This window comes from Chlorocebus sabaeus, chromosome 12 (assembly GCF_047675955.1).
Source record: "Chlorocebus sabaeus isolate Y175 chromosome 12, mChlSab1.0.hap1, whole genome shotgun sequence".
Lineage (NCBI taxonomy): Eukaryota > Metazoa > Chordata > Mammalia > Primates > Cercopithecidae > Chlorocebus > Chlorocebus sabaeus.
In genome coordinates, this window is record NC_132915.1 from 3,774,043 (window position 1) to 3,787,014 (window position 12,972).

The window sequence follows — 12,972 nt, forward strand, 5'->3', positions numbered from 1 at the left end:
TTCACTATGTTGCCCATGTTCCTGAGCTCAAGTGATTCTCCTGCCTCGGCCTCGCAAAGGCCACCATGGCTGGCCTGACTTTCCAAATTAATTGTTGGGTCTTGAAATGTCCAGTTTAGCAGAAAATCTTGTATTTATTCCCTGGGGCTCTCTCTTGTGCCTTCCTCCTTTGGATTTTTCAAAAAGCTAAGGGGTTTCCTAAGTCCAAGGAAGACAATCTTGCTTTACAAGTCAGAAGAAGGGGGGAAAAGGCCATTCTAGTCATTCTGTTGTTTCCATTGATTCACTTCCTGTATTGCTGCCATTGTAACTTCTCCTGCAATCTGGTAATGATTGACTTTTGGCACCAGGATGCCCTTACTGATTCAGATCCCTCACTCTTCATGATGACTCATACACAGTGTCCACAGCTACAGTGTTTTTTAGTTCATGTACATAGGCTCAGCCATTGTTCCCAGCACCCTGCTGTGGCAGAGAGGCCTCCTAGCTTTACCCACACATGTAGTGAGTAAATTGACCTTTTCCCTAATACTAAAAACCTTATTTGTAGCCCGTGTCTTAGCTCGGCCTAGCCTATGCCTTCATGGTATGTTATCCTTTGAGACCAGTGTCCATCTGTTCTCTAGCAAATATTAGTTGGATTGTACTCAACAGTCAGGGATGTTCAAATAATGTTGCAGGAAGAGAGCAGAGGTCCCTTTGCCTTTTGTTGTCACATCTGTACCTTGAGCCTTTTTTCTGTCCCGTGTAGCAGCTTTTGTTAGATAGCAGAATGTTCCACATTATCCTTCAATAGAGTAATGGGCACCAACTTGGAGTTGGCCCCTCAAGTAATGTGTTTCCATAATAATGAAAATCTGTCAGGCTATTTGCATCTCTACCTCAAGTTTTTAAAATATTTTAAAATTCTACCTCACAGAAAGTCATTCAACAGAATTCTCTGTATCTAAAGTAGGTAATTTGAATTTAACAGAGCTAAGCCTCATCCATGACTTTTGAGTATCCGTGTATAAAACAGGGCTTTATACTTGTTTCAGCAGCACATATTCTAAAATTGGATCAATACAGAACAGATAAGCATGCCTGCTGCCTAAGGATGGCACACAAATTCAGAAAGCATTCCATATGTTGCCTAGTCCCCAGAAGGTCATTTGACCATTTGTTAACTAGCTTCAAGGAAATAATGTGAGTCAAACCAAAACAAGAGTCACCTGATATGGAAATTGTTATTATGAACATTATAGAAGTATTCATGTAAGGTGATCTGTGAAATGAGAACAGAACTGAGTGGCATATGGGATGTTACATGCAAATATGTTGTTAGTACATGACTTGGAAATGAGGAAACATCAACTTGCATCTCTTTCATGGAACTGAAAAACAAGCAAGGCTTTATCTTGTGTGTCAGTCGGAGAGGACCCAGAAGATGCAGCCTCTAACACAGACCTTCTGACTCTGAGTTTGAGGAGGTAGAGAAGGAATGGTAGTTGTCCCAGCCAGGTTTTGACATCTATTAGTTTTCTGCCCTTGGTGTGATTGATGAGCTCAGTAATAAGGGACAATTAGGTTATATGTTTTAATGAGACAATAATATATTTATATATAAATTTAGTTACAAGTTATGAACTAGCTAAAATGCTCTGAACTATAAGCCACAATGAATAGAACTAATAACCAAAATTAACACTCAATAATATTCTCTGAAAACTGTGACATTCAAATATTAGAACCTATGAAAAAACACTTGTCAGGTTTTATTTGAGATTCCAAAATTGTTCTAGCAATGCAGCTCAAGAATAAATTTTTCCATTGCTTTACTATTTCTCTGAACATTTAAACATGTTATCTCATTACATCCTCCTAACAACCTAGTGAAGTCAAGTAGTAAAATCTTTGTTTTTTAGAAGAAGCCACGGAACCTAAGAGAAGCAACCGGTCTGAAAACAAAATACCTATTGGTTACAGAGCGAGGACTTACTCTGAGTGCAGGACAGTTTCCAGGCCGTTAAGCTAACTAGAATTAACTTACTGAGCTATGTTTTCCTCAGTTTATGAGTACTTCCTGTTTTTCTTCTTTAATTAGAAGCTTAATAAGTTTATACAGCTTAAAATTTTAAAGTATATTGGACATTAGAGTTCTGATATTAGCTCTGATATTGTCTGAAATGCTTTAAGAATTTAATATGTTTGGTAAATATTTTTCATATCACTATTAAAATACTAATTTTATTTATTACATTTATTATGCATAGCATTCAACAACAAATTTTGGAACATAAAAATAAGATACTTAAAAATCATCTTCGAAATGACAATCAAGGTAAGACTTCTGATAGTAAATTTCTCATTTCTCTTGGTGGTCTTACTGATTTTTAAAAGCAAAACTACAGGCCAGGTTTGGTGGCTCAAACATGTAATCCCAGCTCTTTGGGAGGCCAAGGCGGGTGGATCACCTGAGGTCAGGATTTTGAGACCAGCCTGGCTAACATGGTGAAACCCCATCTCTACTAAAAATATGAAAATTAGCTGGGCATGGTGGCAGGCGCCTGTAATCCCAGCTACTTGGGAGGCTGAGGCAGGAGAATCACTTGAACCCAGGAAGTGGAGGTTGCAGTGAGCTGAGATGGCACCACTGCACTCTAGCCTGGATGAAAGAACGAGACTCTCTCTCCAAAAAAAAACAAAAAAAGTAAGATTACGTATTTTTAATCATAAAAGAGCAGTTTAAAATATGTATATTTATGTATAAATTAATTTTTTAAATTTAATTTCTTTAGAATTCAGTTATTTAAGAAGTTAGTTCTCAATCTCAAACAGTATTCTCTGAAAAAAATTTGTTTATGATCCCTGAAATTCTACATTATATTTTCGTATTAATATAAATAAGAAATTAGATTTTTAAGTTAACATATTGCATTTTCCTCTATAATTACATTGTTACAAATTGGACTTGTTATGCAAATGGATCTTCTATTTAATTTTTATGGTAAATGGTTTATATTTAGTAAATAAATCTTAATTACAGTTGATTCTTGAATGTTGTGGGAGTTAGGGACTCTGATCCCTGTGCAGTTGAAAATCTGAGTATAACTTTGACTCCTTCCAAACGTAACTACTAATAGCCTACCGTTGACTGGAAACTTTACTGATAACATAAACAGTCGATGAACACATAGTTGGTATGTGTTGCACTATTATATACTATGCTTTTAGAATCAAATAAGCTAGAGAAATGAAGCTGTTACAAAGAAAAATCATAGAAAAGAAAAAAACATACCTACTATTCATAAACATAAGTGAATCCTCCCAAAGGTCTTCATCTTCATCATCTTCAGGTTAATTAGGCTGAGGAGGAAGAAAATGGTTGGTTTTGCTGTCTCTTGGTTGCAGAAGCAGAAGAAAAATCTGCATATAAGTGGACCCCTGCAGTTCAAACTCTTATTGTTCAAGGTCAAGTGTATTACACAGGAATTTGTGTCACTAAGAAAGTAACTGTCTTTAGAACTGGGAATTCAACAATCCCTTTCTGATACCATAAACAAATGGCAGTAAGAACCATAAAACTGAGCCATTGTGCACCCATACAAATAGGAGATTATTTCTGAAGATACCTACTGAATGCAGAAGATAGAAAACTAATTCCTTCCCAAGAAGCAGAAGTTATGTTACATATTCTTATACAAACAAGGTCTACTTTTAATTTATTCACCATAAGTTGGAACCTCATGAGATATATTCACTTCTTAGAACAAGCTGTGTTTTTTTATGTGCTGGATAATTATAATAATAGTAATTTTGTTGGGACAAGATAATCTGTTCCCAGGCTGGGCGTGGTGGCTCATGCATGTAATCCCAGCACTTGGGAGGCCAAGGAAGGCAGATCACTTGAGGTCAGGGGTTTGAGACCAGCCTGGCCAACATGGTGAAACCCTATCTCTACTAAAAGTACAAAAATTAGCCAGGCGTGGGGGTGGGCACCCATATTCCCAACTACTCGGGAGGCTGAGGCAGGAGAATTGTTTGAACCTTGGAGATGGAGATTGCAGTGAGCCGAGAACGTGCCACTGCACTCCAGCCTGGGTGACAGAGCAAGATTCCATCTCAAAAAACAAAAAAAAAACTCTGGTAAGCATTAGGCAAGAGATGATTATAATGAATATTCCAATAGCCAAACTCTAGGCTCAAAAAATTTTTTTAAATTATAATAAAATTATAAAAATGGTTCACAATAACAAAAGTATAACACCTAATGTGTTGTACAATCTGAACTGTATAAAGACACCGTTAATTTAGTATATATTTATCAAACCACTTCTATAAGTTAGGTTTGGCAAATGCACGAGACAAAGATGGAATTGGCATAGTTTTTGTCTTTAAGGTGCTCATAATAGAATATTAGAATATAGATAACTAATTTTTGTGTTTTTTAACAGAATTTTTAAGAAAAATATTTTAATTCATTCATATACTTGTCCACTTAAAAAATAACTATCATGTATCTTTTATAGACTAAGCATTTTTCCAATGTTACAAAATACATTTAAAAAATACAGTTAGGAGATTGTTATTACCACTGTTATTTATTTACCACCTTAAATAGTGCTTACTATGTGTCCAGTGTCACCTGGGAGCTTATAGTTATTATTTATTACATATGTATCATGTTCAGTATGTTCCAGGCACATTTACATTTGTGGTAATGAATGCAAGCTTCTAAAATGTGGTAGGATTTAGGGTAAGCGTGCAGAGTGGGTGGAACTTTGCCAGGTAAGGAGGCAGAGGGATGATGCTTGGCAGAAGGAGTATCTAACAAGCTTGCATGTTTGACAGAAGCAGCACCTGCGAGGAATGAAAGTTTTAAAACACGACGAGCAAGTTCAAAAGATAGGACACCTGAGTGAACTTTGTAGAGTTTATGAGCAGTTCAAATTTACTAGTGCAAAAAAAAAATATGGAGAGCTTGTTAATGAGGCGAAAATAACTTATAGTTATTATTTATTATGTGTTTATTATGTTTAGTATGTGTCAGTGAAGGCAACCTTAGGAAAGACTTTGTTGTTGTTTTACCTGTGTCTAGAAACAAGTCCAGTAAAAGACTTTTAATAGTATAGAACTGAGTAGATCTTATCCTGCAGGCCAGGGGAAACTTCTGAGGTAGAGTGCTTTTGGCTGCAAATACTACAAGACCTAACAGTGACCAAAACCATAAGAACCAGGCTTGTTTTGGTTGTCTGGTGATATTATTGGATCCCACTTGTTCCTCTTTCAGCTATGCTGTTGACAGTGTCTTGTTCATGTCTCTTTTCATGGTTGGCTACTTAGCAACAGCTCCAAACATCATGTTCTCACAAGACAGTATCTAAAGGCTGGAAGGGCTGCTTTTCTTCACGTGTGTCTTTTAAATTGGGAAAAAACTCAGAGGCTTGCAGGGGACTTTTTGTAGTTTTTTTTTTTTTTTTTTTTTTTTTTGGCGGGGATGTAGGCTCTCTCTGTCGCCAGTCTGGAGTCCAGTGGCACGATCTCGGCTCACTGCAGCCTCCACCTCCCAAGGTCAAGCAATTCTGCCTCAGCCTCCCGAGGAGCTGGGACAACAGGCATGTGCGACCACGCCCAGGTAATTTTTCTATGTTTAGTAGAGACGGGGTTTCACCATGTTGGCCATGATGGTCTCGGTCTCTTGACCTTGTGATCCGCCTGCCTCGGCCACCCAAAGTGCTGGGGTTACAGGCATAAGCCACCGTGCTCAGCCCTTTTCGTAAAATTTTATTAGCTGGGTCACACCACATACTCATTCCTAAACCAGGCACTGGGAAAGCAAATGTGGTTATGTGATTAGCTTTGAATAATCACTTACCTTTTGAAGCTGGAGAGGAGTATTGAGATAATAAATATCCAAATAGATTTGTGATTCTCCAGCAAGAAACAACAAGGAACTGCTCTTGGGTAGGGAGCCAGCAGTGTTTGCTCTAGAAATTCATTGGAAAATTGTGAGCAGGGGAGGCATTAGATTCAATTTGAGAATTAGGGCATTCTGTTCAGGGTATAAAGCAGGGATTGGCAAGCTTTTTCTGTAAAGGGCAGAATAGGAAATATTTTAGGCCATGTGGTCTCTCTTTCTCTCTCTCTCTTTCAAGAACAATTTAAGCAGCTGAAGGCCATGTGGTCTCTGTCGTAGCTACTCAACCCTGCCATTGTAGTGTGAAAGCAGTCATAGGCAGCATGTCAGTGAATAGGCATGACTGTACTCTCATAAAACTTTACTGAGAAAAAACTTACGGTAGGCAGGATTTGGCCTGTGGTCTGCAGTGTGCTGACCCATTTTGTAGAGGGTAGATGGAGGATAGGTGTCACCTGGGAGCATATAGTTATTATTTACTAGAAATTTATTATGTTCATTAGATGCCATGCACTTTTAAATTTGTGGTGATGACTGCAAGCTTCTAAAAAAATGGGTAGGATTTAGGGGAAGCATGTAGAGTGAGTGAAACTTTGCCAGGTAAGGAGGCAGAGGGATGATGTTTTCTAGAAGGAATATCTAACTAACTTGCATGTTTGGCAGAAACAGCAGCTGTGAAGCCTGCAAATTTGGAAAAAAGGAAAGAAGGTGCAAAAGGTAAGACACTTGAGTGTCTTTACTCTTAATCATGTGAAGAGACTGGGAGACAAGGGAAGCTTCAGCCGTAGTTAATGCTATAGTTTCCTTGTCACAAATCCATGGAGTCCATGAGTCTATTACAAGGTTTTCACCCATCCATGATAAAATAAAATGATGGAGCTCCAGTTTATTCATTTGAAAATATTGGTGTTGCCAGGGATGGTGGCTCCTGCCTGTGATCTTGTCAGTGTTGGAGGCTGAGATAGAAGCATCCCTTGAGGCTAGGAGGTCCAGCAGCCTGGGCAACATCGCCAGACCTTGTGTCTATTTTTTAAAAATCTGTAGCTGGGTGTGGTGTTCTGCCCCTGTGATCTCAGCTACTTGGGAGGCTAAAGCAGGAAAATTACTTGAGCCTAGAAGTTTGATCCTACAGTTAGTTACGATAGCAACCTTACACTGAAGCCTAGGTGGCAGAGTGAGACCCCATCTCTAAGAAAAATCAAGTCAAATAGGATAAGATACAATAAAGTAAAATGTTGGTCTTTTTCTTGGAATTATGCTTTTCTAATTTGTTTTGCTTTTTTTAAATAAATTTAAGAAACAACAGTAATAGTTGGTTTATATAAGGCTTTCAGAAACTGGCTTCTGCCCAAATCTCCATCTGCAGCCCTTTCTCTGTCTGCCTCTTTTTCTGGCATTACTGAGCTGCTGCTGATGCCCCCATCACCATCCCTCTCATGTAGACAAATACATACACTCTGGGAGGCTTCTCTCCCTCTCTTGCCACTGCCTGGCATGTACTATCTTTCCTGCCCTCTGCCTCTTTTAATCTGGTGAACCTCACTGTCTCAGTCTCAGCCCATGCATGATCTTTAGAAAAACCATCCCTAACAGCTTTTATTCTCATTCTTTAAACCCCAGTGCCTACCACTTAGCAGGAACTCAATAAACATTTAGTAAAATAAAGACTTTATACAAAGATGACTGCTACAGTCTGGCAACAAAGGGGATAGACGTGCAAAAACATGATGTGCAGTTCAGATGGTGAAGTGACACTAGAAAAATGGACAAAGTACTAAGGGAGACCCAAGGACGGAGAGCCTGTGTATGTGGAGAAAGATAGCCAGATTCAAGGAGGACTTCACATAGCATTTTGAGCCTTTTTTTCTTTTTTATTTTTTTGTTTTTGGAAACAAGTTCTTACTGTGTCATCCAGGGTAGAGTGCAATGGCATGATCGAGACTCACTGCAAACTGAAACTCCTGGGCTTAAGGGATCCTCTTGCCTCAACCTCTTGAGTAGCTGGGACTACAGGCACACACCACCATGCCTGGCAAATTTTCTATAGAGTCAGGGTTTTACTATGGTCTCCAGACTGGTCTTAAACTCCTGGCTTTAAGCAGTTATCCCACCTGGACCTTCCAAAGTGATGGGATTACAGGTGTGAGCTACTGTGCCCAGCCTACATTCTGAGTCTTATAACACAAAAATACATTTATCAGAATAGTAGAGGAAAACATTTCAGATGTAAAAAACGGTGTACATTATAAAGGTGTAACAGTAACAAAAATTTTGCAAATTATTAGTAAATAACAACTTAGCATGTTGTTAAAAAGATACTATTATGAAGTAGAGAATAGTAAAGTGTTACTTTATATGTTTTCACTGTATTTTTAAATTTTGTTTTGTTTCCAGCAGTTTTATTTACATTGGGTGGAATAATTTGTGGGTGACCCTGAGACTTTTGCATGTCTTGAACCTGCTGATATCTAGTGTCTCCCCAAGGGGTTTGTTAAAGTTTTAGATAATTAGAAGTGCTTCTTAAAAATGTAAATATTCCAGTAAACATTTAGCTTCATTTAAACTCTCAATTTATAAAACAAAAGTATGTTATTTTGTATCCATTTTTATAAAGATTATAGTCTTTATTCTAAGCATTCATTTTAACTGAACATATGGATTTGTCAGCAGAACACAACTTAAAAGTGGCTTCAGAGGAAAAGCAAGAAAGGCTTGAAAGAAGTGGAAATAAACAGCCACAGGTATATAACAATTTAAATTTCTGGTTTACTATTGGTTTGTTTGTTTGTTTGTTTTTAATACCATAGCATAGTCCAAATGAAGTGACCTTACAGGCTATCCTTTTAGAATCCAACAGAGCGTAATTTCATATTGAATTTTAAAACATTTTAGCCAGTTATAAAATTTAAAATATTCTTACAGTCTGTAGTAACTCATAGCTATCTGTACCCTTGGAATTGAGGCCAGAAATTTCCAGAAGTCGCTTTGCTCTTTTATTTTTATAACCTTCTTCATGATAAAGAGGGTAACATCAGAAATGGAGTTGTATTACTAAGCAAGAGAAATTATGAACAATTGGACAGTGATGGCCCCTGAGTTCACCTCATGTTAAAGGAGTGGTTCCCAGTGGTTCAAACTTTGCAGTTTTATGTTGCTGGTCACCAGTGCTGAGGTTAAAGACTTCGTCTGTTTTTTGGTGTCTGGTTGCCTTCAGTGTCTATGTTCAGGGAGAGGATGGGTTCATAAAATCAGCCCAACTGCCTATTAGAGAATCATGCCTTCCAGAAAGGGACTTTGGTGTCAGGGTACAAACAATAACTTTCTTGTTTTAACATAAATAGAAAATGCTATTAAAATGTTTTAACCCACTGTCACTAGTGGAGCTTAGAATATATTAGACCTGGATATAAGCAGATGACTTTCTAGATAACACTGTCATATTACAGTAGAACATTTAAAGTAGAATCTAAAAATTTTCTTGTCTTTCTGATTGGTATTCATTTTGGCTTCTAATAATTTAGCATTTGCATACTCTTTAGTTAATCCTTAGAGATATTAATTCACTGTAGGTGTTCACTGTTTAGGGTATGCTGAGGTAAAAATCCTTTCAAGAGAGAAAGCCTATAGAATACTACATATCATCTGTGAACCCATTTCTGTCAGATTTAATTCATAATGAATTAAGTTTACTCCAAACAAACAGAGTTAAGCTTCCTGACTCATGTTTTTCTCCTATATTAAGCCAAGGCAAATTATTTTTTACTTCTTAGTTATAATCCAGTAACTTAGGGATAGTAAAACATAGATTAAGTTTCACAGTTCAATTTTAATTATTTTCTATTTTTTCTTTGTTCATACTTAATTGAGACTAAAGTTAATTTTAAAACATACACCCTGTCAGAAAAGACATCTGAGAAACAAAAGAAGCAAATTAATTTTCACTTTTGCACCTGCAAAAAAAAAAAAAATGTCTCAAGAACCAGAACTGGGTAAAAATTGTAATAAAGGCGATATATCTGTATATTCAGGACTTCCTTTAAAATTCATTACAATACCGGGCATGGTGACTCGCACCTGTAATGCCAGCACTTGGGAGGCCTAGGCAGGTGGATCACCTGAGGTCGAGAGTTTGAGACCAGCCTGACCAACGTGGAGAAACCCCGTCTCTACTAAAAATACAAAATTAGCCAGATATGGTGGCACATGCCTGCAATCCCAGCTACTCGGGAGGCTGAGGCAGGAGAATCGCTTGAACCTGGGAGGCAGAAGTTGTGTTGAGCCAAGATCATGCCATTGCACTCCAGCCTGGGCAACAAGAGTGAAAGTCCATCTCAAAAAAAAAATTTGTTACAAAAAAGTTCAACTGAAGATTGCTGAAAAGTTTTGAAAAATCCAAAATTACTGTTTGTCCTGAGGAAGAGCTCTTACATTGTAAACCTAAAGAAGGACAAACTTAAAGGGAGTGCCCTGTAATCTGATGAATCATATCCCTGATAATATCCCTGAGGAAGCAGATAAACCTGGAGTGTCTTAACCTGTAGTATTCCAGGCATTGCCTGAACAGAACGAGCCCATCTCACTCAGGTCTTGTCATTGCCTTTACATTCGGGGTCCCTCAAACACACTTGCCAGTCATCTTCTAAGCTTTATTCAAATGAAAATAAATCAGATTGTAAAAATTGTAACCAGACATGTCGCCTGTTTCTCACAGAGATGAAGAAGAAAGAGAATTGTTGTAATGATACAGAAATTGAAAAATTAAGGAACCCAGTAGTTATGGCTGAAATGAAAGAAGACCAAGAGTTTGATATGCAAATGACAAGAAAATATAACCCAAAATACCACAGATTGGAAATTAGGCATTAGACATTGGCCTCAGTCTAGAGATGCAAAAAGTCTTTGATTTGTGGTTTGCTCACTCCAAAGAATTGAAGCATGTAATATGGATAGAAAGCTACAGTATTTCTGCTGTTACAGACACTTACAAAAACCGAAAACCAATACAGCGCTTGTTCCACAAGCCATATGGAACTTAGAAGCTCTTCTAAAGCTTAGAAGATGACTGGCAAGTGTGTTTCAGGGACCCACATGTGACAGTCCCACTGCTAATATCTATAAAAGCATGAAACCCGAATTAGAAAATGTGAGTTATTCTCCACCACATAGTGACAGAACATCAAAAGCATATCTAGAAGAAGACTTACAGCAAGATATGGAAAGGCTTAAGAATGAGGTGAGCTTGTTACAAGTAGAGGTCCTGGCTTTGAAGAAAAGAAGTTCAACTATAAAAAGAAAGAGATTCCCTTGCTGCTTCTCTTATTATAAGTTATCTGATTCTTTCTGGTTCTCTACTCAAGAAAATCTCATGTGTATAGTTACAGTGGGGTTATCTAAATGTATAGTTACGTGTCAAAGTAGATTAGTGCTGCTATCTAAATGACAGTTCTGGAAAACATTCCCATAATCTTTGCTCATTCATCAACCTAAGTCTCACTATGAGTCTTCCAAGTGGCATATGGGCTGGGAAAATTATTTAACCATATACCATGTGACCTTCTGAACTAGATAAGCATAAGGGAAATTGCTAAAGAAATAATGTCTAGATTCTTTTTTCTATATTCATTTAAATATGAATTACATTTATTTAAATGATAAAATGGTAATACAATGGGAGGGAAGCAATGACTGAGAAGAGATATGAAAATGTGTCTGACCTTGAGAGTTGCAACAAATATTTCCAGCCAAAGAAGTCTGTTTAATGTGCTTCATGCATGCAGGTTTATCTGTTTGACTCAAACTGTTTAAACTTATAATTCCATCATGGCCACTTTAAATAATTTTGGGAACAAATATATATACTTTCACATATTTAAAAAAATCATCACTCTCCAATGTTTCTGTTGAATCAGACTTTTACATGATGTTGTTTCATAAAATATGGTAGGTTTTGACATGTATGATTTTATCATATAAGTACCATAACTCCTCAGCCAAAAGTTTAGCATTTGACTCTAGTAGAAGGCTGAGTTCTGTACATTGTGTTCTAAAGATAGACAAAAATCTAGAGATTTTCTTTCAAAGTAAAAGCAGATGAGGCCTCCTGCCACCCTCTGAGCCATTAAATTGCTTTGCCAAAGTCACACCTTTAATTTATTTGATGAATTTAATGCATTTATCTGGTAATTTATGTAATTCAGTAACATGTAATTGTATCTTCCCTTTTGGTGCCATGAAATGCTAGGTAATGCCACCTTAGGAGCTTTGGGTGAGTTACTAACTATTTGTTGGTTTTACTTCCCTTATCAAGTAGGTAATAGGGCTAGAATGGACAACTATACTGTATATCTTCCAGCTATAAACTTTTGTGGTAAGTGAATGGAAATTTGAGGAACATCTCATTTTCCAGGATTCTGCACTAGCAACTCAGCAGTTTCACTCGGCTCCTTGTGTTGTGGCAAACTTTGGTTCCTCTATTTTAGTGAGCACCTTCACTTTTTTGGTATCCCAGGATGCAAATGAAAAAATAAGGAGAACAAGCAGTGGGGAAAAGAATAGCTTAGTGCTGAAAAGGGAAAGGTTCTTTTCTGTTTCTGAAGCCCCACATGTCACATCTTCTCAATCTGGCTATTTCATGGAGAATCCAGGTGACAAAGACAGAAGACACATTTTATGCCTGTGTCTTTTTGTTTCTCTGTTTTTGTGTTGGTATATTTACACCACAGAAGTAACTGTGATCTGATGGAGAACTAGAAGTAGAATCAGAAGCCCTGAGGAAAATCCTGCAGCTTGCTTGTATTTGTAACCTCTCTTCTTTAAGGATTGTGATAATTAAATAAGTTCATGAATGTATGTATGTAGAAGTGCTTAGTACAATGTCTAGATTTATGATTTAGTAAATGTAATTCTTACAACTGACTAAAAAATGTTGAGTCAAATCACAATAGAATATGATCAGGGAAACAGAACTTTTAAAACTTTGAGAGATTTTATCTGTCCAAAAAGATGTGGAGGTAAAGCTCTTGCTCTAGGGTGGTGTCTGGGTTAGATATCAGAGTATAAATGTAATTTTCTTTTTT

At 37.3% G+C, this 12,972-nt stretch overlaps 1 protein-coding gene and 1 non-coding gene across 13 annotated transcripts in view; both read left to right on the forward strand.

Moving 5' to 3' along the window:
* LOC103219792 (ankyrin repeat domain-containing protein 18A) overlaps window positions 1-12,972 on the forward strand; it is a 52,774-nt gene that overhangs the window by 10,894 nt on the left and 28,908 nt on the right. For 4 of the 12 annotated variants that reach the window (XM_073021419.1, XM_073021418.1, XM_073021422.1 and 1 more), the window contains exons 6-9: window positions 2,253-2,320; window positions 5,483-5,614; window positions 6,560-6,613; window positions 8,564-8,637. In XM_073021419.1, coding sequence (XP_072877520.1) covers window positions 2,253-2,320; window positions 5,483-5,614; window positions 6,560-6,613; window positions 8,564-8,637 — 328 coding nt within the window. The remainder of the gene's footprint in view (window positions 1-2,252; window positions 2,321-5,482; window positions 5,615-6,559; window positions 6,614-8,563; window positions 8,638-12,972) is intronic. The other 8 variants (XM_073021417.1, XM_037998659.2, XM_073021420.1 and 5 more) reach the window with 4 other exon arrangements.
* Window positions 1,029-1,131, forward strand: LOC119624576 (U6 spliceosomal RNA). The gene has a single exon (XR_005240740.1). It is a non-coding gene; the product is annotated as a U6 spliceosomal RNA (small nuclear RNA).